Source organism: Asterias amurensis, chromosome 16 (genome assembly GCF_032118995.1).
Source record: "Asterias amurensis chromosome 16, ASM3211899v1".
Classification (NCBI taxonomy): Eukaryota; Metazoa; Echinodermata; class Asteroidea; order Forcipulatida; family Asteriidae; genus Asterias; species Asterias amurensis.
In genome coordinates, this window is record NC_092663.1 from 15169298 (window position 1) to 15194720 (window position 25423).

General features: G+C 38.7%; 1 protein-coding gene across 1 annotated transcript; it reads left to right on the plus strand.

Annotated features, from left to right (window-relative positions):
* The first annotated feature begins 8907 nt into the window (after nt 1-8907).
* LOC139949014 (uncharacterized) lies at nt 8908-25368 on the plus strand. Its single transcript, XM_071947403.1, has 9 exons — nt 8908-9041; nt 12852-13108; nt 14655-14790; nt 15633-15949; nt 16574-16718; nt 17209-17381; nt 18799-18980; nt 23415-23605; nt 24111-25368. Exons 1-9 carry the CDS (start codon nt 8990-8992, stop codon nt 24152-24154), a joined length of 1497 nt encoding a protein of 498 aa, XP_071803504.1. The 5' UTR covers nt 8908-8989; the 3' UTR covers nt 24155-25368.
* Nucleotides 25369-25423: the final 55 nt, after the last annotated feature.

Consider the following 25423-nt stretch of genomic DNA (forward strand, 5'->3'; position numbering starts at 1 on the left):
TTGTTTTGAACAAAATCAACAAATTTTGTAACATTGTTACAAAATGAGCGATCTTTTCTTAATTTGCACTTACGGCTTTCCATAGTTTTCCAATCTGGGTTGGCAAAAACTCGGGCCGTGACGTTGCAAAAGAAAGGTCTATATACGCGCTCCGGCATGCGCGCAGGCGGCCATTTTCTAAGTTGACAAAACAGCTATCTCACAGCGTGTGTTTGTGCGGCCATTTTGTAAGTTGAACAAACAGCATCGCGCGAGCGTTCAATAAAAAAAAAATCAAACGTGTATTTCATATTCAACGCGCGTGCAGAATGACGCGCTTGTCATCTTGCGGTCCCGTGGCGTTTGTGCACGAAGCATAACTCGTGCGCCCTCTAGTTCTTATATAGAGAGGTTGCGTGACCCCGCAAAAAGTTCGTTGTGCGCGCCGTCGGCCATGTTGAGTACTATTTCTGTTGGTAACGCGTCGGATCGTCTGCTCGCAACAGCAGACGCACGTTTGTAACCGAGAAAGTTGGTTTTTCTCCGATAGACAAATATTTGGTGAAGGTTTCTTTCAGTATTTTACTTAGTAAAACAATTGAATTACTTCAGGCACATAATATTAAAGGAACACGTTTCCTTGGATCGGACGAGTTGGTCAAAACAAAAGCGTTTGTAACCGTTTTTTATAAAATGCATGTGGTTGGAAAGATATTTTAAAGTAGAATACAATGATCCACACAAGTTTGCCTCGCAATTGCGTGGTTTTCCTTCTACTGTGCGAACTAATTACATGGTCGGCCATTTATGGGAGTCAAAATTTTGACCCCCATAATGGCCGACGTGTTAGTCGACAAGGTAAAAGGAAAACCACGCAATTTCGAGGCATGTTTGTGTGGATCATTGTATTCTACTTTTACAACATCTTTCTACCCATATGCATTTTATAAAAAACGGTTACAAACGCTTTTCAAAGACCAACTCGACCGATCCAATGCGACGTGTTCCTTTAACTCCGGATAATGCAAGTCAACGCCGGTCGATACTGTGAGAAAAATACTAACGAATTCACTCGTTAAAACAAATTTTTTTTAAACAACAAAGATCCATTATTATGAATGCAAACCTGCCGATTGGTCTCCAAACATTGAACTTTTCTCAGCAGTGTCGTAGCCAGATGTTATTAAATACCGTTACTCTGAGCACATTTAAGTCCATTGATGCACTAAACAATCAAATTGGATGGGTGACGGAGGTAAAGGTGCACATCGAGGAATATTTGCTCGTGAAAGTAAACAAACTTTGCAGTTTTACTCTTGAGGCCGCGCTTATTGCGAAACATTATTTATTTTGTATGGACGTGGGCATGGCTACCAACTACCTACCACATCACGGTACCACCACTGAAGAAAACAAATTGTTTTTGTTCAAATCAGAACTGGGATTTTAGCGAAAAAGTTAATGTATGACTTGTTTTCGGCAATGTGCGGTATTTGGCTTGCCTTCATCGGCACTATGGTATATTTTAGATTCAACTATCTGAAGGGGCGATTCACGTTGACAAAAATGCATTGGCATGGGGATTTGGTTTATTTTTAGATGGTTTATTCACAATAAAACAAAAATATTCTCAGCCAGAGGCCGAAAAACATTTTGTACATGTCATGTACACATTAAAAACTTCAATATACAAAGGACAAGATTGAAGAAAGCAAAGATGTCTTAACCAAGTCAAAATTAAATTTAAAAGAGTACAATTAGAGAGAAAACAACGGTACAGGCACTGGACACTATTGGCAATTACTCAAAATAATTATTATCATAAAACCTTACTTGGTAACGAGTAATGGGGAGCTGTTGATAGTATAAAACATTATTAGAAACGGCTCCCTCTGAAGGAAACGTAATTTTCGAGAAGTAATTTTTCACGAATTTGATTTGGAGAACTCAGATTTAGAATTTAAGGTCTCGAAATCAAGCATCTGAAAGCACACGACTTTTTTTTTTATTGCTACCTCGCAACTTCGACGATCAATTGAGCGCAACTTTTCACAGGTTTGTTATTTTCTGCATAAAAATATGTTGAGATACACCAAGTGAGAAGATTGGTCTTTGACAATTACCAATAGTGTCTAGTGTCTTGAACAAAAACATATTTGGGACTGGAATGGAAGTTCAAAACTCAAGTGTCATCTCAAAAGACTCAACAAAATTAAGTCAATGTTATCTTGGCTGCTATATGCACCTGCGTGTCAACATATCCGTAACAAAACAAGCAAATTGCACTGGGGCAGCTGATGAGTAAGGTTTGTTTCCTCCATGCTTTAAGATAACGTCTAATTTAATGTTCCCTTTCTTTCATTCATATTTTAAAATGTCAGAAACCAGAGGAATAGGTTGTCTAAGAAAATTGTTTCATTAATGTTTCCTTCAAATTCATATTTTTTTTTTATAATTATGTTGACACGTGGACGATTTGTTTGTCCTGTGTTTAGGCAACTTCTTCTTTGTCGTCGAGATGCTCTCTTCAAAGCCCATTCCGATAATTCCTCATTTTAATTTAAGCCATGCCTTGTCGTCCTCCGCGGCTGTTTAAACAATTTCAGATTGTTTGCCAGCCTTTGCTAGGCCCTGCTTGGTTCAAAATAATCGATGGACTGCTTTGGTTTGATTTTTGCACCGTTTATGCGTTACGTTAATTACAGTCCAGCTGATAATAGTACTCAACATGGCGGCGGGTGTCAAAAACTGATGATTGTGACGTCACGCGAAACCTCTCTATAGACCTTTCTTTTGTTGATAAACAAACCGCCTTGGTTGGCATGGTCGGCCGAATGTTAGTAAAACACTAAAATCGTAAAAACAGATGTTTTAACAAACTTCAACATTTTCTGCAAATTTTCAATTAAATAAAATACCTCTCATAATAAGTTGTTTTGTTTTAAACAAAATCAACAAATTTTGTTACATTGTTACCAAAAATAACGATCTTTTCTTGATTTGCAGTTATGGCTTTCCATAGTTTTCCAATCTGGGTTGGCAAAAACTCGGGCTGTGACGTTGCAAAAGAAAGGTCTATATAACTCTATGGTGCGAACAGTGAACAATTTACAAGGGCGCCCTCTTGCGAATCTAGACTGCCAATTCATTAATTTGGTTGGTTCTAAGGCCGTGTCCGAATAGACTGTGCAAGTCTCGCGCAGATTTGAACTTCCGGGACCATTGTGGTCCCAACCTTATGGGGTTTTACGTTGGGGAGATTTTGTTTCGTCCATTACTTTAGTTTAATATAGTTTATGACCATAAAAATGACATATGTTGTTAAAAATGTAATACTCATTAACAACATATATAAAAGTAAAAATAAAGTCAACATAATAACGAAGAAAAACCGATATTTAAACTTGACCTCAGGTCAGGTTACTTGTAAAAAATTAAGAATTTGTGCCCATCTCCGATCACGAAACTTACGCAGACGCTTGTTTTGGCCGCGCAGGGTGGAAAGCCTTTTCATTGGTCGCTTAGGCGTCGGCTTCCTCTTTAAAATGCGTCACGCGTTTATCTAACGCCCTTGCGACCATCGTGCGTCCGCGTATAAACCAGCTTTCAGTAGTTTCCATTGGGGCGTAGATTTACAAAAGGGGTTTCAAAACATTTAAGATCAAACAAACATCCTTGTCCCAGAGTTTTACTTTTGTCTATACATAGACTTTAACCGATAATTGTGTATTTGTTTAAAAAGCTAAAACTAATTTAAACAAGCTCTAATGGGTATTTTTTTTTGTTCAGATTCGCCATTAAGAAAAAAAATTATAGCAAAGATTTGATTCATAAAAAAATTAAGTTCTTCGGTTGTCGTGTTTTCTCGCTCCGGTGCGCGCGAGACTTGCACAGTCTATTGGCGACTTCGGCTACAGCTACGGCTAGATCAGCGCGTCTGTCAGTGTTGAAGAATTATATAGCAGACGCGCGCGATCTGGCCGTAGCTGTAGCCGAAGTCGCCGTTTCGGACACGGCCTAATTCTCGGATCCCCTTATTATTTTGACAAAAATGGAAGGAAGTTATTTATAGCGGAGAGGCGCTAACCATACTGTGTCGTTAAAACTCTCGAAGTGCTTTTTGGAGAAAATAGTTATGAAAATTCCCAGTAAAAAAAAAAATCTTTTCCCAAACAAAATATTGGTCAGTGGAATTTGTAGAGTGTCACGGCCGAGTGGTTTAGAGCATCGATTTCAAGTTCTGGTGCTGATTCACCGAAGTGTTGGTTCGAATCCCGGTCTGTGACACTTGTGTCCGTGAGCAAGAAACGTTACTATAATCGCTTATCTTAACCCAGGGGTATAACTTAATGGGTAGAGGTTGACTTTGTGTATGAAAAAGCCTTCGGAGTGCCTGCCACGGCAGTTCGGGGCTGTTTATTCCCCAGGGTAGGGAGCTGAGAATGATTAAACGTCGTGAACTACCACCGCACGCCATTTTGTGGAGTCAAGTTTTGCACCCCATAAATGGCCAAAGTTAAAGGAGAACCACGCAATGTCGAGGCATTGTGTTTGTTAGGATCGTCACATTCTACTTTTGAAACATCTTTCTAACCATATCATAACAAACGGTTTCAAACACTTTTCATAGACCAACCATTCCTCCACGGACCAACGTGCCCAATCCAAGGCAACGTCACTCCATTAGCTTTAATGTATGTATTTTTACACAGCAACCACTTACCGCCTCGCAAGCGAATACAATGGCGCGGCTCATTAGCGTGGGGGGAGCTATTACGATAATTGTCATAGGCCTATTCGCATTGTATAGGCCTAAAAGGTCGATTTTACAATACAATGTGCCATTCAACCGCTTAGGCCCATGTGCAGTAAGTGTTCACGGCTAACTTATTATTCGCGTGCCCTTTTCCATTATTTATGTCCCCAATGATGTCTGGACACGTACAAATTATCTATTGTCTATAGTCATACTTTTATTTTTTAATGACACACTTGACACTCACTAATGGTAAGTCTGTTCACTTGGTGTATCTCAACATAGGCCTATTATGCATTAAATAATTTATACAACCTTTGAAAATTTGAGCTCGTTATTTTGGTCGTCGAAGTTGCGAGAGAATAATGGAAGAAAAAAACGTCGTTGGTGCACAATTTGCAGTGTGCTTTCAGATGCTTATGAGGTCTCGAAATCCAACTCAAATAATTTTTTAAGTGAGAAATTACTTCTTTCTCAAAAACTTTGTTACTTCAGAGGGAGCTGTTTAGCTCTGCATTACTCGTTACCAAGTAAGGTTTTATGCTAAAACAATCATTTTGAGTAATTACAAAATGTCCAGTGCATTTACGCCTACACCTTATCTAGGCGCAATTTCATAGCGCTGCTTAACGATGGGTAAAATTGTTGTGCTAACTGTACGTGTATAGCAGAATAATTTGTATTTCACAGGGTCTTATTTGATATCCCCCCCACCCCCCAAAAAACCCCGTTTTTTGAAACGTTAGTTTTACATTTTACTTAATATACACCTATGGGCTTAAAGGCAGTGGACACTATTGGTGCAGCCATCTTGAATTTCTCCCATTAGTATCAATAATTTATTACCCGAATCCGAGGCTGGAAGAACAAAATAGTCTGGTTCCTATTTGCAAAATGGTTATTAGCATTCATTTAATCGATACGATAAACATGACCAAGATGGAGAAGAGCACTGATCAGTGCCCAATTTCATAGAGCTGCTAAGCACAAAAATTTGCTAAGCATGACATTTCTCCCTTGATAAAAACAGGATTACCCGCCATATTTCCACGTGATTTTCAGGATAAGCAATCAACAGCTGAATACCAGTAATAAGCAATATGCAACAAATGGAAATTTAGTTGATAATCCTGTTTTTATGAAGGAAGAAATGTCATGCTAAGCAAATTTTGGTGCTTAGCAGCTCTATGAAATTGGGCCCTGTTTGGATGTATATACAGACAAATTATTTACCAAAACCTAGTGTCATATAGCATTGTGTCTTCCATTGTCTCAAAAATTCCTATAATACGGTATAAAATGGTTGTCTAGGGAGATTGATCGAGAATGAGCTGAAAATCAGTTAATTATTCACGATTTAAAGGATTTGGGTACTTTTTAAAAATGTCCATAGATTTACATTAAACTTACAGGGTTTGAAGATAATGATAGTGGAAAGCTTCCTCTCAAATATTACTTACTGAGGTGCTGTAGTTATTGGGAAATGAGTAAAACAATGTCATGAAAATCCGTTTGTAAATGATTAAAATAATTTTCGTCTCATGAGACGAAAATTATTTTCATGACATTGTTTTACTCATTTCCCCAAAACTACAGCACCTCAGCACGTAGTATTTTCAGGGAAGCTTTCTACTATCATTATCTTCAAACTGTGTAAGTTTAGTGTAAACAAAATACAAATGGAGAATCAATACACAGTTGTTCTCGTCCATTTTATGTCATTCCAATAAAACAAAATAATGGAAAATATTAATTTTACTTTTAGCATTTAATGTTGAGCACTAACAATTGTTACAAAACTACCATAATTAATGTATTTTGCTCTACATCACACAGTGTTCCAGCGGCGTTCAAGTATTCGCCAACAGAAATGGGCTTCCTAGTTATACTTTCAGCCACCTCGATTACCATAAAATATAGCTACGTTCGATTACTTTATAAAAATTATGAGCATATTCCCTTAAAGGCAGTGGACACTATTGGTAATGGGGAGATGTTGATGGTATAAAACATTGTGAGAAACGGGCCAACGCCCACTCTGAAGTGACGTAGTTCTCGAGAAAGAAATTTTCCACGAATTTGATTTCGAGACCTCAGATTTAGAATGAGGTCTTGAAATCAACCACCTAAAAGCACACAACTTCGTGTGACAAGGGTGTTTTTTCTTTCATTGTTATCTCGCAACTTCGACGACCAATTGAGCTCAAATTTTCACAGGTTTGTTATTTTATGCATATTTTACACCAACTATGAAGACTAGTCTTTGACGAAGAGTGTCCAGTGTCTTTAAAGGTATTATACAGGATTGGTAAAGCCGACAAAAAATTCATAATAGATTGTGTTATCATACATGAAATTTATTAACAAACCTGTGATAATTTGGGACTTAAAGTCACCTGGAAATATATATTTTTTTCTTTCAAACATAAGTATATGCTTACGAACAATAAAACAATTTTTTTCGTAATTGTTTGTCACGATTTATATGTTTAAAAAATATATAAAGTTGTTTGGGGGGCTGACTCCGCCTACCCCTTTTGTGACGTCAATCGAGGCAGACTTTGCCTGCAATGCGTATAGTAAACACACGTGCAAAGTACATGTACGTCCAAGTCGTGAGTTGGTACGTTTCAAAAGTGTTTTTCTGCATTCAGCAGCAATACACCTGGTCGGCATTGCCGGGAAAAAAATATATATATCTTTTTTTGAAACATACAAACTCACGACTTTCCGTACATGTACTTAGCAATTGGGTTTACTATACGCATTACAGGCAAAGTCTGCCTCGATTGACGTCACGCACAGCGCCCTCTCGGGTCGGGGTCTACTCTTAAATTTGTAAATCACATAAGAACTTATTTTTTAAAACCTTAGTTAACTGTTTATTCACATTCCACTCATCAAAACACATATATTAGTGGCAAAAGCTTTATTTTGAAAAAATACCACTTCCAGGTGACTTTTAAACAAAAATAGCGAAAAAACACGCTCAATTTTCAGCATGAACTGTTTTTCTTTAGTTTTGGTCATTCAACAACTGAAAGCAGCTTTTATGTTTTTGAGGTGTTCAGGTACAGTGTACTTGAATATAATTACTTTAATTCTGAGGAAAATATATATTTCACAGAAAAAATAGTTCTCATTTTTTTTTAACAAACAGGATCAGGATCAAGCATTCACACACACAAAATATTCAATGACATTGGTTGCCTTTCCAAATCATCATGCAAAACACCATTGAAGGCACTGATGGACACTGTATTGTCCAAAAAAAACCTATTATTCTCACTTGGTGTTTCCCAACATAATTGTCGGTGGTCTGGTTGGTGGGACGCTGCTCTGGAGTTACGGGGGTCGTGGGTTCGGGTCCCACCCGAGTGACATGCCTGTGATATTTTTTTTCACAGGACTCGGGAAAGTACTGAGTATGCAGTGCTGACACACATCGGTGTATGGGTAAAAAACAAAATTGATATTCTTTATCCTCGATGCGAATTTAACATCTATTAAAACATAATTGTATGCATAAAATAACAAGCCTGTGAAATTTAGACTCAATTTGTCATCGAAGTTGCTAGAGAATAATGGTAAAAAGGGCTTCATCTGGCCTGAGGTCTTTTAATAACTTTGGGTGATAAACTACATTGATCTGGTTAAAGGCAGTGGAAACAACAGACTCAATAGAAACCAGACAATAATAATATAACTCTTTAAAGGCAGTGGACACTATTGGTAATTACTCAAAATAATTATTAGCACAAAACCTTTCTTGGTGACGAGTAATGGGGAGAGTTTGATGGTCTAAAACATTGTGAGAAACGGCTCCCTCTGAAGTGCCATAGTTTTCGAGAAAGAAGTAATTTTCCACGAATTTGATTTCGAGACCTCAGGTTTAGAACTTGAGGTCTCGAAATCAACCATCTAAACGCACAAAACTTCGTGTGACAAGGTGTTTTCTTCTTTCATTATTATCTCGCAACTTTGATGACCGATTGAGCTCAAATTTTCACAGGTTTGTTATTTAATGCATATCTTGAGATACACCAACTGTGAAGGCTATGTCTTTGACAATTACCAATAGTGTCCACTGCCTTTAATATGCCGGAGTTGGCTAAGTGCTCTGCGCAGGTCGGTTGTTAAAATTATAGGCATTTGCCGCATCCAGTATAAGCGTACAAGTCGATCTCTCCACAAACAGTATAGAAATTATACTTCAATCGGAAGTTATATGCCTACAACACCTTGTATGTAATAATGAACTGTTTAATTTGTTTTGTGGCGATGTCGCTCTTCACTGAAATGACAGGTAAGACAGAGTGCTTTCATCAACTGTTCATTATACACAGTTTTATTTATTTAGTTTATAGCAGGGGAAATATTTTAGCACACCAATTCTTTTTCATTGTAATTATAATTACGATGGGAAAGAATAGTGTGCCAAAATATTTCAACTATAATTTTGTTTGTTTTTGTTTCCACTACAATTCGCCACAAAAACTGTATAAGTTTGGATGTGACTCTATATATTAATGGCAATACAAACTTACGTGGTAAGATGTACAGCAGCTTTAGTAGGCTATGTTTATAGTGTAATACATTTTGAGAAACATTGAGCTATATGAAGTACTGTGGTTATGGGAAAATATCACCTTTATCCCAAAGACATTTCCGCGGTAACGCTTCCTATTACTAATAGGTAAGATTGATGCGATTCCTATCAAAGACTTTTCTCCCTGCGTTGACATAACTCGCTCCGGATTTTCAACGATATCTCAAAAACGCAACCACCTTTTGAAATACAATTTTCAGATGTTTGTTTTCATTGTGAATATTTATTGATCGGATTGAAGTATTCGATTGGTGTCTTAAATAAAAGGTATGCACTGCCGTTATGGAGCTATCCAATTTATACCAAACAATTATTTGAGAACATAAACATAGATTAACGAGAGTTTACGGACATCATATGTTTTCGTCTTCGTCTTATTCTTCGTCGTAAAAAAATATATAGATTAGGCCTATTGCTGAAAAGCTTTTTTACCGGTTTGCGATTTATGTCCTCAATGGTATTTTCATAAACGATCAGAAAGTTTGATTTACATTGTTGATGTACTAACAAAGAAGGAAAGCCATTCACATTGTTTTCATTACCGTTTTATAAGACATTGTTTGAAAATTACTTATGAGCTACAGAGTGGTCCTGTAGCATGCACTGCAGTGCAAATTTGTTGGTCAAAAAATGTGTTGGGTTAATGCATTACTAATTTGTTGGTCACAAATAATGGACGTTGGTTATTAACAAAACCGTTGCCCAAAACACACTTGGGCAAAGTTGACCAAATTATTGGTTAACTGGTTGGTCCAATGTATATATTATTGTAGTTGTATGGCGGACGAAAAGTGGACATCTGCTTTTCTGGTATCAGAATTACAGAAATGCAGATTTTATGGGTTTTTTATTTCAATTTTTCTCCTTTTCTTCTTTGCTGCCACCTGAAAAGCAGACTGAACGTTTTGTGAAAATGCATTTTCTACTTTTCTGTTACCAGAAAAGCAGGTATAGAATAGTAGAAAAGCAGATTTATTGGGTCGTGAATATGCAATTTTCTATTTCTCTGTTTTTCTGCCATCATTATAAGGAAATACGCCGGTGGAGGTTTCATAAAACGTTTGGACTTGTTCAATAAATCGAAAAGCAGATGTTCACTTTTCGTCCTCCATAATTTAAACAGCTATAAGGACCGCCCCGCAACGTTTCGATTTATTGAACAAGTCCAAACGTGTCACCGGTTTTATGAAACCTCCACCGGCGTATTTCCTTATAATGATGGCAGAAAAGCAGAGAAATAGAAAATTGCATGCATATTCACGACCCAATATAATTCAGAAATTGTAATTTTAAAAAGCAAAAAAGGGCAATGAACACTGTTGATTGCTGACTCTTTTACCAGGTTTACTTCTGACATGATAAATTTATTTACCTTTAAATTGTGAGCTGTATAATTTGGGCCTTTTGGATGTGAGGAATAATGTCCGAATTGGCGACTTCGGCTGCAGCTACAGCTAGGGCGCGCGCGTCTGCTATTCTTCAACACTGACTGGCAAACATGTAGGCCAAATTCTAATGGTTGTAAAACTATAAAAAAAAAAAAATAACGACACACATCAGTAGATATGGCTGTAGATCGTAACAACTTTTGAGAAACTCACCTTTTAATACGTCCACCTAGGGGCACAAATCCCCATTCTTGTAACTTTTGCTTGACGAGCACGAACGACATGACTGCATAGACCTTATCGCAAATACCAATGCGCAAGCGCAGACTGTTGAATGAGGTGCATTGTGGGATAGATATGGATCAAATTTGGATACCAGCTGGACCACAATGCACCTAATTCCAAGCTTTACGCGCGCGCCCCAGTATTTGCGAAAAGGTCTATGGAGTGAGACGTTAGCACGCGCGTGCGCACACGCGGGGAAAAAACATAACTTGCTTGTAAACACCGGATTCTTTTCACAGTTCCTTGTAAGACCTACCAATGCCATGTAAAGTTTCTCTTTACTTCGGTAAATCTTACATAACTTTGATTAACTGCAATACTTACTCTCAAAACATGTATATATTTTTTTTTACATTACAAATCAGTATATATTTTTGGCCGTGTTTTACTTAAGTTAGGTAGTTTCTTACATAACTTTTTTTTTACAAAACATGTTTTTACCGTTTGTTTTCTGAGTGTACATACAACCCGTAAAAAGGTATTGTTATTATTATTGTTAGTATTGTAACACGGGGAAAACAAGGACAAGTCATGCGGCTCGGGCCAACAAAAGTAAACTCATTAACTTTTACTCGGAAGCAGGCTGCCCTGAGCGAGAGTATAAATTAACTCAAACCTCCATGTTCAACGCAAAGGGCAGGAAATTGGAACCAACAGTGGCTGTTTTCACGACCTGCATGACATTCAATTGCGCTATTGTTAATCAACAACTCATTATTTCAAGTTCAGGGGCGATAAGTGCGTCTCGTTAACGGCTACCAGGAATGGTGGATGACTTTTTTTATTTATTTTTTATAAAAGGATTAACACAATTAGTTTTAAGGGTTTCGATAGATCAAATTTAATTTTCCTTTCAAAGAGTGCTTGTCAAATATTTGTGGCGATGATATTATTTAACCTTAGTTTATTTTGCTTTCATCACGATGATTATGTTAACAATTAATGACAATAGTAATTAGTCAGTCCGAGCATTTGACGCTTTCGGTGACTTAGAATTTTGTCATCTACATTGTAACAGCCATTTCATGTAGACATTGGGTCGACCACTGGCAGGCTAGGCCGACGCGCACACACAAAATGAGCATAGCACATGATAATGCTGGCCGCCTGTACTGCAAAACAAGTTGGTCAAATCATTTTACCCAACAGTTGCCCAGCTTCCAGCGGATACAACAAAGCAAGGCAGGAAGTTGAAGCAGAAGTGAAGAGGAATGACTGGCTGAAAATATTATAGACTGCACATATCAGATGAATCCAGTGTCGAAAGAGTACCGCAAATTAGATGCCCTTTCCGAATTGAAGTTTTTGTTGCATCATATTTTACGTTAAAAAAACGGCCATCACCTTCCTCTTTTGGCCTAACCAACAATTGAATAAAGGAGTAATCAACAAACAATCAATCATTGCTACTTTTGTTGGGTAGCAACCTTTTCCCAACACGGTTGCCCAACGTTGGTTCAAATATCAACTGACCACATTATTGGGCAACATCTAAACCAACATATGGTAAAAAAAACTTGCCCAACTCAAAAGTCAAAAGTTATTTCCCAACTGTTGGGTAAAATGATTTGACCAACTTGTTTTGTTAAACTGTTTGCCCAACTATTGGATAAACGTTATTGCCCAACCACTGTTGGTTAAGTTATGCCCAATTATGTAGTCAGTTGATATTTGAAGCAACGTTGGGCAAAATAGTTGGAAAACTTTTGACCAACGGGATTTGCAGTGTGCATTTGGTTTTCTCCAAGTTGCCTGTTAAAAGTTACCTCGTATGTTACAAGGCTCATACGGATCGGTTCCAAAATTAACAAAATGACACAACATTTTATTTAAGCCGTTGAAAGTGCACTGCAGACGAGGAAACAAAAGTTCATCAAAATGGAAAACCATCTCCTCACTCAGAGTATCATGAACGAAACCAACGCCCCAAACATCCTTGGATGCACCGGGCTTTGCTTTCGTTTCCCCTGCTGTCGTTCGGTGAATTACAACGGCGAGACCAAGCGGTGCTTGCTCAGTAACGATACGGGGGTCGAAGTGACTTCTGGACGGGTGGATATCATCGATGGTTGGATGCTACTAATGCCAGAGGTTGGTTTCTACACCTTTATTATGTGTCAATCTTGATTTTCTCCACTATCTGAACCAATGTATAACCAAACTGAGGCTGGAAGAAAAATAGTCTGGTTCCCTTTACATGAGAGGTCTTCATCAATGCTAATTTGAAGATTTTGGCAGAATTTGATATCACTCCCTGTATAATATTGCTGCCTGGTGAACTATGTTATGGTAATATTTGTTCTTCAAACTCTCTTCACTAGGTATGTTTTATTCTGCCTCTTGTTTGTTGCATTATCCTTGCTCTCTAATCCAACCCTTTTATGTTTCGCGCATTATATTTCCTAGAATATATTTACCACTCATTTATAACGACCCTCCTGTGTCCTCCCAACTTTACTCTAAATGGTTCTTAGCCACCGCGTTGTCTGTAAACTAATTAATTTGATTGGCTATACATTGCGTGTTTTTCTAAAAACCCTTACCCATTTATCATCTTTTTGTTTGCCTCTGCATGCATGACGAAGTTTATGGATCGGAAGCCGAGGCAATCTCCCCTATTATAACAGAATCAGTATTATCTTTTGAATTAATGTTTATTTGCATGGGCGATACAAAATATTTGTTGTGTTTTTTACCCAACAATGAGCACTCTATGAGTGTTACTCTTTTCAGATGTATATAACAAACTCCAGGAACAACATCATTACTTTGCCAATGAAGAACCTAAAGCAGTTACAAGAACTGCAAATAGTTACTATAAATATGGGTTTTTTTAATTCAAGTTCCTCTGGTCTCTTTTTAACTGAAGTGTTGCCATGTTATTTTAGGGCAGAAATTTCTATTCCTCTAGTTTTCAAGAGAAAACCAACACTAAGAAATTCCCACTTTCTGACAGTTGTGGTGATTTTGTACTGTGACACAGAAGAACAAACACAATTTTAGTAAATACAAGAACTGTAAAGAGTTAATTGAGAGTTAAAGGCAGTGGACACCATTTGTAATTACTCACTGGTTATTGTAAGCACATAAAAATTGACTTTGGTAAAAGCAATGGAGAGCTGTTGATATATATAAAACATTGTGAGAAACTGCTCCCTCTGAAGCAACGTAGTTTTCGAGAAAGAAGTAATTTTCCACGAATTTGATTTCGAGACCTCCGAATTATATTTTAAGGTCATGAAATCAAGCATCTGAAATAACACAACTTCGTGTGACAAGGGTGGTTTTTCTTCCATTAATATCTCGCACCTTCGAAGACCAACTGAGTTCAAATATTCACACGTTTTTTATGCATAAATTATGTTGAGATACACAAGAAGACTGGGCTTTGACATTTACCAAAAGTGTCCAGCGAGCCTTTGATGAGTTAATTATTAATGTCTGGTTTCTATTGTGTATGTTGTTTCTCGTGGCTCACGTGCAGTGACAATGAGTTGTGGTTGTATAAGGAGATGCATGCACCAAAGATCACGATGAAGTAATTTCTAGCCATAACAGACCAAGCGTGGTTATCAATATTTTAGTATGATTGATTTAGTAAACAGTAAAATTCAAAGTTTATTAATTTATATCGTAGCAACCAGTAGGCCAGTGTGTGGATATGCCATGCCAAAATGGCGCCAACTGTAATGCAGTCTGCGTTGACGGAACAGACATGTTCACGTGTGACTGCTTGGCCGGTACGCTAGGAATACGATGTCATATAACTGATGGTAAGAAAGAAAGTCAAACAACAGATATTCCCTCAAATAACTATACACAAATACCCCCCCCCCCCTTTAAAGCTGTTGTAGCTGTTCAGCTAAGGCCCGAATCAAAATCAAATACCATGACCAAAGAGCTGCTTTAAGAATTTGGGTACTTCTTTAAAGGAACACATTGCCTAGGATCGGTCGAGTTGGTCTTTGGAAAGCGTTTGTAACCGTTTGTAATAAAATGCATGTGGTTGGAAAGATGTTTTAAAAGTAGAATACAATAATCCACACAAATTTGCCTCGAAATTGCGCGGTTTTCCTTTTACTTTACAGAAGAACATCACTTCTCAAAAGAACATCTTTGACGTATAATGTGCAATGATGCGAAGTCATAGGTGATTACGTACGTGGGCTCAACGGCAGAACTGTGGCGTTATTCACGAGCCTCGAAGTGTGACGTCAGATGTTCATGCTACGTGCAATATTTAACCGTAAACAATGACGCATCTAATTTGTCACAATATAAACTTAACGTACAGCTTTTTTTTTTTTTTGCAACTGAGAGAAGAGAAGTCCCCCCAATTCCAAAAAAAACATACTCCGGATAAAGTATATAAAAATTAAAAGTCAAGTTCTCAAAAGAACATCTTTTACGTAGCAAGAAGTATGGCGCAAACAAAATTGATACCTCACCATGCAATGCCTAAAATACGACAGTATACATTTTAACAAACTGTTCTTTTTTTAAACTTACATTTACAATATAAATAGGCGTTTAAACGATTGTTTTGATTGATTTTTTCCAAACCACAATGCCGTGGTATCACTTATACGCCTTTAAATTTACACTTTTGATGAAGAGTGCAACGTAGCGATTGGAATGGAGTCTATGCAAATCCCAGACACCCTGATAAGCGCCTCATCTTTTGAAGACACCGACCATGCAGCGCATAAAGCTAGACTCCACCTTCCAGCCGTAAGTTGGACGGCTGGGTCAACAGATACGACTCCCTGGCTCAAAGTGGACCTGCTGAGGCTGACCGACGTTACGGGTGTGGCTATTCAGGGATCTGGCCAAAGCAACCAAGGTTGGGTCACTAAATTTACACTCTCATTCCTTGACGAAAGTGATGGTGAAACCGAAGTGGTTTATACAGAATCTTCAGGAGAAGAACAGGTAACACAAAGAACACAATGACGACAACGACAATGACAACGACAATGACAATGACAACTACAACTACAACGACAATGACAATGACAACTACAACGACAACGACAATGACAATGACAACGACAACGAGAACGACAACGACAACAACAAAAACGTATACATTGATGTAATACTCAGTACTTTCCCGCGAGTTCTGTTGAGAAAAAACCCACAATTTCGAATCCTCTATAGCAACGGTTACTGCAACAATTTAATGTCGTAATCCAAATTTGTATAGTAAAATTTTGAGTTATACAAAAAACAGGATACCCGGACGTCTTGTAGACACAATTCGTACACAACCTGTTCTAAGAAAACATACAATCTTATATTTTTGGAAGTAGGCCTACTGAACTAATTTAGTTTTCAGACAAGTACCTGGGTGTCTGAGTTCGGCCGCTGCCCGCTATTTATAAAACTCTTGAATTGAAGTGTAATTTATAATAAAAAAAAGTAAAAAAAAAGTTTAAAAAAAAGGGGATTTACCACACGTGAGCCATGTGTTGTTTATAAATCTTTACGTCATTGCTTGGTCCAGGTATACATAAACTAAACCTAAACGCCATTTTCTAAAACTCAATTTTACAGACCTTTGACGGAAATATAGATGTTTCAGGTGAAGTGAAGTACCATCTCTATCCGATCATTCAAACGCGAAGCCTAACTTTTCATTTTTTGGAATGGAATGAAAAATGCAGTGCAAGAGTTGAGATATACGGATGCAGTGATGAAGGTTGGTGTATATACAACACTTATTTATCTATCTCTTACCAAAACCCGGTCACAAAAAAAGAAAGATTGGTAGACCACTCGAAAGAGAGTTGTCTCTCAAATGACTCTTTAAAAAGAATGGTGGTTATTTCTCTCTTTTAGAGGGGTTTCACTCCAGGACAGAGTGGGAAAAAAATCCCTCAAAAAGATGCAAACTTCAATCTAAAAGATTGGAAGACTACTCGAAAAAGAGTTGTCTCTCAAATGGCTCTTCAAGAGTGGTGGTTATTTCTCTCTTTTAGAGGGGTTTCACTCCAGGACAGAGTACTCTTTAAAGAGTGCTTTTTCACTCTTTTACATTGAGAGAGTATGATGGTGGATTAAGTAGAGTGCTTACAGAGCCAGCAACTGTTGAGTGTTAGCAAAATTAATCCTGTAATGTTTCTTGAATAATTAATCATCGATGCATTCCCTCCCCCCCCCCCCCACACACACCCAACCCCTTTGTTTAGAGTGGATTCTGGCATTTAAAGGTAGAGCTGAAACTGGTGTAGATATTTATGATGCGTGGGTGAGCCCCGATGACGACTTGACTCAAGTTTGGGCAGATCGGGAGTTGCAAAGATCGCATCATTACAGGAACAACGCTGTATTCAACAAATGGAGTCAGTTGCCGATCACTGAGGTTTGTCCCCTTTTTCTTTATTTTGCGAAAACGTAGCCATCTCTAGACTAGATTTTTATCATGGTGCAGCCATCTTGAATTTTCCCCATTAATAGCAATGTAACCAAACCGAGGCTGGAAGAACAAACTAGTCTGGTTCATATTTGCATAATGATTATTATGATTCATTATTGTTATTCGATACAAGGATCATGACCAAGATAGAGACAGCATGATAAAGGGCTCTGTCCCCTGTCTTTGGGATAATTTTTTGAATTTTTGTTCGAAAACACAAAAGCCCTTTTTACAGTACACTTTAGTTATTTCCCGGGAAATTCACAGGAACTTCTTTCCACACTACAAAACAACTTCCGGGTTCCAAGAAATAACTTATTCCCAGGTCACAATTAACCCTGCTGAGGGTAGGGTTAAGGGAGTTAACCCGGGGTAAAACGTTTTTCCGTGAGACGACGTGCATATTCCTTGGAAATAGTACTCCCGGGAGATACCAAATTGGAAAATGGAGAACGGTTGCTGGGGTGGCGGTGGGGTTAAAAACTCCCAGGATGTTTGGCTCTGTAATGTGCGAAGGCTTAATAAGCAATGATACTTTGTAGTCGATTATATCTATTAAAGGGTGTATGTACTTTTTGTAGGACAGAAAACACAATGTCCACAGATTTACACTAAACTTACATAGTTTGAAGATAATGATAGTAGAGAGCTTCCCTAAAAATATTACGTGCTGAGGTGCTGTAGTTTTGGGGAAATGAGTAAAACAATGTAATGAAAATAATTTTCGTCTCATGAGACGAAAATTATTTTAATCATTTACAAACGGATTTTCATGACATTGTTTTACTCATTTCCCAAAAACTACAGCACCTCAGTAATTAATATTTGAAGGGAAGCTTTCCACTATCATTATCTTCAAACCCTGTAAGTTTGATGTAAATCTATGGACATTTAAAAAAAATACCCAAATCCTTTAAGGCCATCTACCCTGCTCATTATATAGTTTGGAGGAGTATCCTAACTTGCGATGCCTCCCGGAAAGATCTTTTATATTGGTTGATTGGCTATAGGACTCGTCCTAAATCCTCAGATCCTTCCTGAGTTAGGAAAAAATTGTGAAATGAACCCCTGCTTTGATAATATACCAAAAGATACTCCTAAAACTTTGAGGTTTGTTCCACTTTGATCTCCACGATAGCGGAACAAACGTCGTAGTTCTAGGAGAAACCACGGAGAGGTAGAAATAGACCAAGCCAGCAGTCTATTTCACAAAGAACTTAAGACTAGTCCTAACTTTAGGACTTGTCCTAGGAGTTAATAAAAACTTAAGGCTAGTCCTAAGTTAGGATGAGTAACTCGTCTTAACTCTATGTGAAATCCACCCAATGCCTTTTTACTAACGTTTTTTCTTTTTTCACTGAAGATTAAGTTTTCATTGTTTGCCGTCGAACCCGCCGTTGTTGAACTTCTCAAGATGAGATTTCAAGGGGAGGGTTCTGACTCCGAGAGTTGGTTTAAAACATCTACAATCCTTGAATCACCATGGTCAGATCTCACTGCTGGCAGCACGGTTTACATTGGCTCTATGGAAGGCAGTGCTGTAAGGTGAGTATGTACAGAGGGTGTGTCCAATAGACCTTTCTTTTGCAACGTCACAGCCCGAGTTTTTGCCAACCCAGATTGGAAAACTATGGAAAGCCGTAAGTGCAAATTAAGAAAAGATCGCTATTTTTTTGTAACAATGTAACCAAATTTGTTGATTTTGTTAAAAACAAAACAATTAATTATGAGAGGTATTTTATTTAATTAAAAGTTTGCAGAAAATGCTGAATTTTGTTAAAACATCTGTTTTTAAGATTTAGTGTTTTACTAACATTCGGCCGACCATGACAACCAAGGCGGTTTGTTTATCAACAAAAGAAAGGTCTATAAGACCTGTATCATAATGCCTCCATCTTGGTCATGTTCCTCGTATCGAACAACAAAAATGAATGCTAATAGTAATTTTGCAAATAGGAACCAGACTATTTTGTTCTTCCAACCTCGGTTTGGTTCATAGAGTTATAGAGTTCATAGAGAAAAACCAACTTTCTCGGTTACAAACGTGCGTCTGCTGTTGCGAGCAGACGATCCGGCGCGTTACCAACAGAAATAGTACTCAACATGGCCGACGGCGCGCACAACGACCTTTTTGCGGGGTCACGCAACCTCTCTATATAAGAACTAGAGGGCGCACGAGTGATGCTTCGTGCACAAACGCCACGGGACCGCAAGATGACAAGCGCGTCATTCTGCACGCGCGTTAAATATGAAATACACGTTTGAGGTTTTTTTTGTTGAACGCTCACGCGATGCTGTTTGTTCAACTTACAAAATGGCCGCACAAACACACGATGTGAGATAGCTGATTTGCATAGAGTTATATATAAGAACTAGAGCGCGCACTGGCCTATATACGCGCCCCGGTATGCGAGCAGGCGGCCATTTTCTAAGTTGACAAAACAGCGTGTGTTTGTGCGGCCATTTTGTAAGTTGAACAAACAGCATCGCGTGAGCGTTCAATAAAAAAAAACCTCAAACGTGTATTTCATATTCAACGCGCGTGCAGAATGACGTGCTTGTCATCTTGCGGTCCCGTGGCGTTTGTGCACGAAGCATCACTCGTGCGCCCTCTAGTTCTTATATATAACTCTATGGCCGTGTCCGAATAGACTATGCAAGTCTCGCGCGCACCGGAGCGAGAAAACACGACAACTGAAGAACTTAATTTTTTTATGAATCAAATCTTTGCTTTAATTTTTTCTTAATGCCGAATCTGAACAACAAAAACAACCATTAGAGCTTGTTTAAATTAGTTTCAGCTTTTTAAACTAATACACAATTATCGGTTAAAGTCTATGTATAGACAAAAGTAAAACTCTGGGACAAGGATGATTGTTTGATCTTAAATGTTTTGAAACTCCTTTTGTAAATCTACGCCCGAATGTGAAACTACTGAAAGCTGGTTTATACGCGGACGCACGATGGTCGCACGGGCGTTAGATAAACGCGTGACGCATTTTAAAGAGGAAGCCGACGCCTAAGCGACCAATGAAAAGGCCTTCCACCCCGCGCTGCCAAAACAAGCGTCTGCGTAAGTTTCGTGATCGGAGATGGGCACAAATTCTTAATTTTTTACAAGTAACCTGACCTGAGGTCAAGTTTAAACATCGGTTTTTCTTCGTTTTTATGATGACTTTATTTTTACTTTTATATATGTTGTTAATTAGTATTACATTTTTAACAACATATGTCATTTTTATGGTCATAAACTATATTAAACTAAAGTAATGGACGAAACAAAATCTCCTCAACGTAAAACTCCATAAGGTTGGGACCACAATGGTCCCGGAAGTTCAAATCTGCGCGAGACTTGCACAGTCTATTGGCGACTTCGGCTACAGCTACGGCTAGGGCGCGCGCGTCCGCTATTCTTCAACACTGACAGACGCGCTGACCTAGCCGTAGCTGTAGCCAAAGTCGCCAATTCGGACACGGCCTATGCTGTTTTGTCAACTTAGAAAATGGCCGCCTGCTCGCATACCGGGGCGCGTATATAGGCCAGTGCGCGCTCTAGTTCTTATGGTTTGGTTACATTGATATAAATGCGAGAAATTCATGATGGATGCACCATGATAAAGGTCCATTGGATCGACATACTCCTAGAACTAGGATTAGGTTAAAGGTAGTGGACACTATTGGTAATTACTCAAAATAATAATTTTTAGCATAAAACTATTCTTTGTGACGAGTAATGGGGAGAGGTTGATGGTAAAAAACATTGTGAGAAACGGCTCCCTCTGCAGTGCCATAGTTTTCGAGAAAGAAGTAATTTTCCATGAATTTGATTTCGAGACCTCAGATTTAGAACTTGAGGTCTCGAAATCAACCATCTAAAAGCACACAACTTCGTGTGACAAGGGTGTTTTTTTCTTTCATTATTATCTCGCAAGTTCGATGACCGATTGAGCTCAAATTTTCACAGATTTGTTATTTTATGCATATGTTCAGATACACCAACTGTGAAGGCTAGTCTTTGACAATTACCAATAGTGTCCACTGCCTTTAACTTCACTCAGCATGAGTTATGACAAATATTGAACGGTATGGAAATGAACCAAAACTATCTACTAGAAATACAACAACATTGTCTGAGACTCGCAGGGCACTCATACAAATAATAATAGAAATAATGATAATATTAATAATAATAAAAATAATAATAATAACCAGTCTTTATATAGAGCTTTTCACATCCGAGAGCTTTTCACACCCGAGGGCTTCTCAAAGCGCTTCCGACATTTTTACCCCTGGTCACTGGGCCTTAAATCATTCCTTAAACCATCTCAGCTCCCTGGTGGGGAGAATACAGACAATTACATGCGCTACTCCGCTGAACCATGCAATCACAAGAACCATCTCTACCCTTGTTTGTTGAACGGCGTCTCTATGAAAGACATATCTCGCCTCCAACGACTTCAAAACAGATGTGCTAGGCTAATCTTCCAGGTGCCAAAACACTCCCATACCTCACCACTTCTAAGACAACTACACTGGCTCACAATAGCCCAACGTATTGAGTTCCGCACGCTGGTCCATACTTACAAATCATTAAATCACAGTGATCCAGATTATCTCTCTTCACTTTTTGAAATCCATGACTGTCCGTACTCCCTTCGAAGCTTTGATGCGATCTCCCTCGTGGTGAACAAGTCACGCAAACAAGCCGGTGAGAGAGCTTTTTCCACTGCTGCCTCCCGACTTTGGAACGGTCTCCCTGTCCTCATTAAAAACGACTGTGTTGTCCTTCAAAAAGGGTCTCAAGACGCACCTGTTCTCCAACTCGTAGCTGGTTTCCACATTCTTCTGTCTGTCTCCCTAGCCCTGAAAAGCGCCTTGCATCCTTTGGTAATTTGGCGCTATATAAATCCAGTTATTATTATTACTATTACCCTCGCAGGTACCCATTTACCCCTGGGTGGAGAGAAGCAATTATAGTTAAGTTTCTTGCTCAGGGACACAAGTGTCACGACCGGGATTCGAACCCACACTCTGCTGAAGAGAAACACCAGAGCTTGAATTCGGTGCTCTTATCCAGAGCTCGGCCACGACGTTCGTGGCCGAGCGGTTAAGAGCTCCGAATTCAAGCTCTGCTGATTCTGTTCAGCAGAGTGCGAGTTCGAATCTTGGTCGTGACACTTGTGTCCCTGAGCAAGACACTTAACTATTATTGCTTCTCTCCACCCACGGGTAAATGGGTACCTGTGAGGGCAGGGATGGTTCTTGTGATCGATTTAGCCGAGTAGCGCATTTGTTGCACGAGGCTGTATTACTCCCTAGGGAGCTGAGATGGTTTAAGGAGTGAATTAAGGCCCAGTGACCAGGGGTAATATCTTGAAGCGCTTTGAGACACCCGTAGGGAGTGAAAAAGCGCTATATAAAAACTCAATATTATTATTATTATTATTATTATTGAAACATCAAATAACCTGTCTCTCAGTCAGGCCTGCTCTCAGCTAATATCACCTGGGCCCAACTTCATAGAGCTGCTAAGCACAAAAATTTGCTTAGCATGAAATTTCTTTCTTGATAAAAACAGGATTACCAACCAAATTTCCATTTTTTGCATATTGCTTGTTACTGGTATTCAGCTGCTGTTTCCTTATCCTGAAAAAAATCACGTGGAAATTTGGTTGGTAATCCTATTTTTTATCAAGGCAAAAATTTCATGCTTAGCAAATTTTTGTGCTAAGCAGCTCTATGAAATTGGGCCCAGGGCCCAACTTCATAGAGCTGCTGAAGTTCGCTTAGAAATTTCTGCTAAGCAGAAATGAGCAGGATATCAGTCACAAATTATGCATGTGACATAGTTTTGGGGCTGGTAACCTTATCCTGGTAAGCAACATTTTGTTGCACTTCTCTTTTTGGGAAAAAAAAACCAGAAGATCAACTGGTATTTCTTCTATGTTTTTTCTACTTGGCCTTATTTTTTCTCTAAAGTATTCGACGTTTCCACTTTGAGTCGTGCGTATACAGTAGCTGCAACAGCGACTGTGGTTGGCTATTAGTACCTACGTGTGGGTCCCCATGCCCATGTTCCTACGAGGCAGGGCTACCTGGGAGAAACACTGCTTCAAAGATAATCTATTGCAAGAAGACTTCAAGTTGTCGCTGGATTGATGACTTTGCAGGTATTAACTTAAGCCCGGTTCATACTTTTACAGCGAATTTGACGTGAAATTGACGTCACAACCCTCCTTTCGCAGCGATATTCGCAAGTGAGTTGAGCAAAGTTGAACTGCTGCGAATTATTCAGTGTATCGCATTCACATTCGCAGGAAGTATTAACCAGCTTTACGCACAATTTTCAACTTTGGAGTTAGTCTCTGATCCAAGACCTTCCCATGGATTATTTATACCAGCCAAGCTACCTTGCATGGGCAGCGTGCCACCGTATCGCTGCTAATTTTTCGGAAGTCTATCCTAGCTACCATGGGCAGCGCACTGTGTTAAATTAACACCCCATTCTGAAAATCCTTGGATTCATAACCATAATAATAAACAAATAAATAAATAAATGAATGTCAATGTACTTTTAAAATGCAATGTGATACAAATATTTGTGTATTGTATTTGAGGAATTCAAATGGGGTTTGAGGTTAAAATTTTGTTTCCTTTTTTTGTTTCACTTTTCAGAAGTTGGTTTTGCCGATGCTCTGACTATTCACGTCAAGTTCTGAGACTTCATCAAGCTGGTGACAATTTAACGCATTATTCATATTAATTTTTTATACTATAGGTTTTCTTGGTCAATTTCGGTAAATGAGCAGCCAATTTAACCAACATGCTATTCTTTTTTCGCACGCAATCGAATGCTACTGAAAAGGGTAATTCAATTTCATTTTAAGACTAGTCAAATATACTGTTGCCTCATTTGATTTTAACAAAATATTCATTCAATTTAACGACTCATCTAAGCTGCATTCAAATTCGCAGGAGTTTTTTGAGGCGTGTGTTTTGTCATTCAATTTAATTTTTGGGCGGTCAATTCCGGAATGTGTGCAATCTAAAAAACGCTTGGTTAACTTTTCGTTTCCTTACGAATATTAAAGGCATTCAGTTCATCTTTCGACACTTGAATGAACAGGTTGACTACTTTGGTCGACCAATTGGAACCAGCTGCGAGCCCATGGTTTCTTCACTGGTCCCAACAGCATGTTCCATTCTAACATGTGTAAAGCACAGAGGAGAACCATGGGTGACACTATAGCGAAAACGCGGAAGGTTGACTAGGCGTCGTTCGAGTGAGTGCGTTACTGCGCATGTAAATTGCTGGTCAGTAGTCAATCATGGGTCGACTAAATGTGCCCACTCGAACTTGATGCTAGCCTGCAATGTTGTAAATGTAGATTATTATAAATAACCGTTTATAAAAAGCGCCTTTTTTGAAAGGATACAAAGCGTCAAGTTTTTACTGCAATGTGAGTGGGACGATGTTCGAGACATAATCCTTGGCACCACGTTATGGTTTGCAATGTGCTGTGGCGCATAATGTTGCCAAACTAGCCAGGAACACCGGGGGCGAACCCCTTCTCTTTTCGATAAGTGCACTGGGTTCTTTCACACAACACACAGGACCAACGGTTTTGCGTCCCATCCAAAGGAAAAAGCAATGGTTTAAAGTGTCTTGCTTACAAGTATCACGACTGGGCCTCGAACCCACATCTCTTGATCATAAACACCAAAAGTATGAATTCAGTGCTCTTAAAGGAACACGTTGCCTTGGATCGGTCGAGTTGGTCTTTAAAAAGCGTTTGGAACCATTTATTATAAAATGCAAATGGTTAGATAGATAATTTAAAAGTAGAATATAATGATCCGCACTAACATGCCTTGAAATTGCACGGTTTTTCTTTAACGTCGGGAAGAAACATGGTCGGCCATTTTGGGGAGTCAAAGCTGATGCTTTATCTGCCCGTTGGAAGGAATTCTCAAAATAAACAAACATT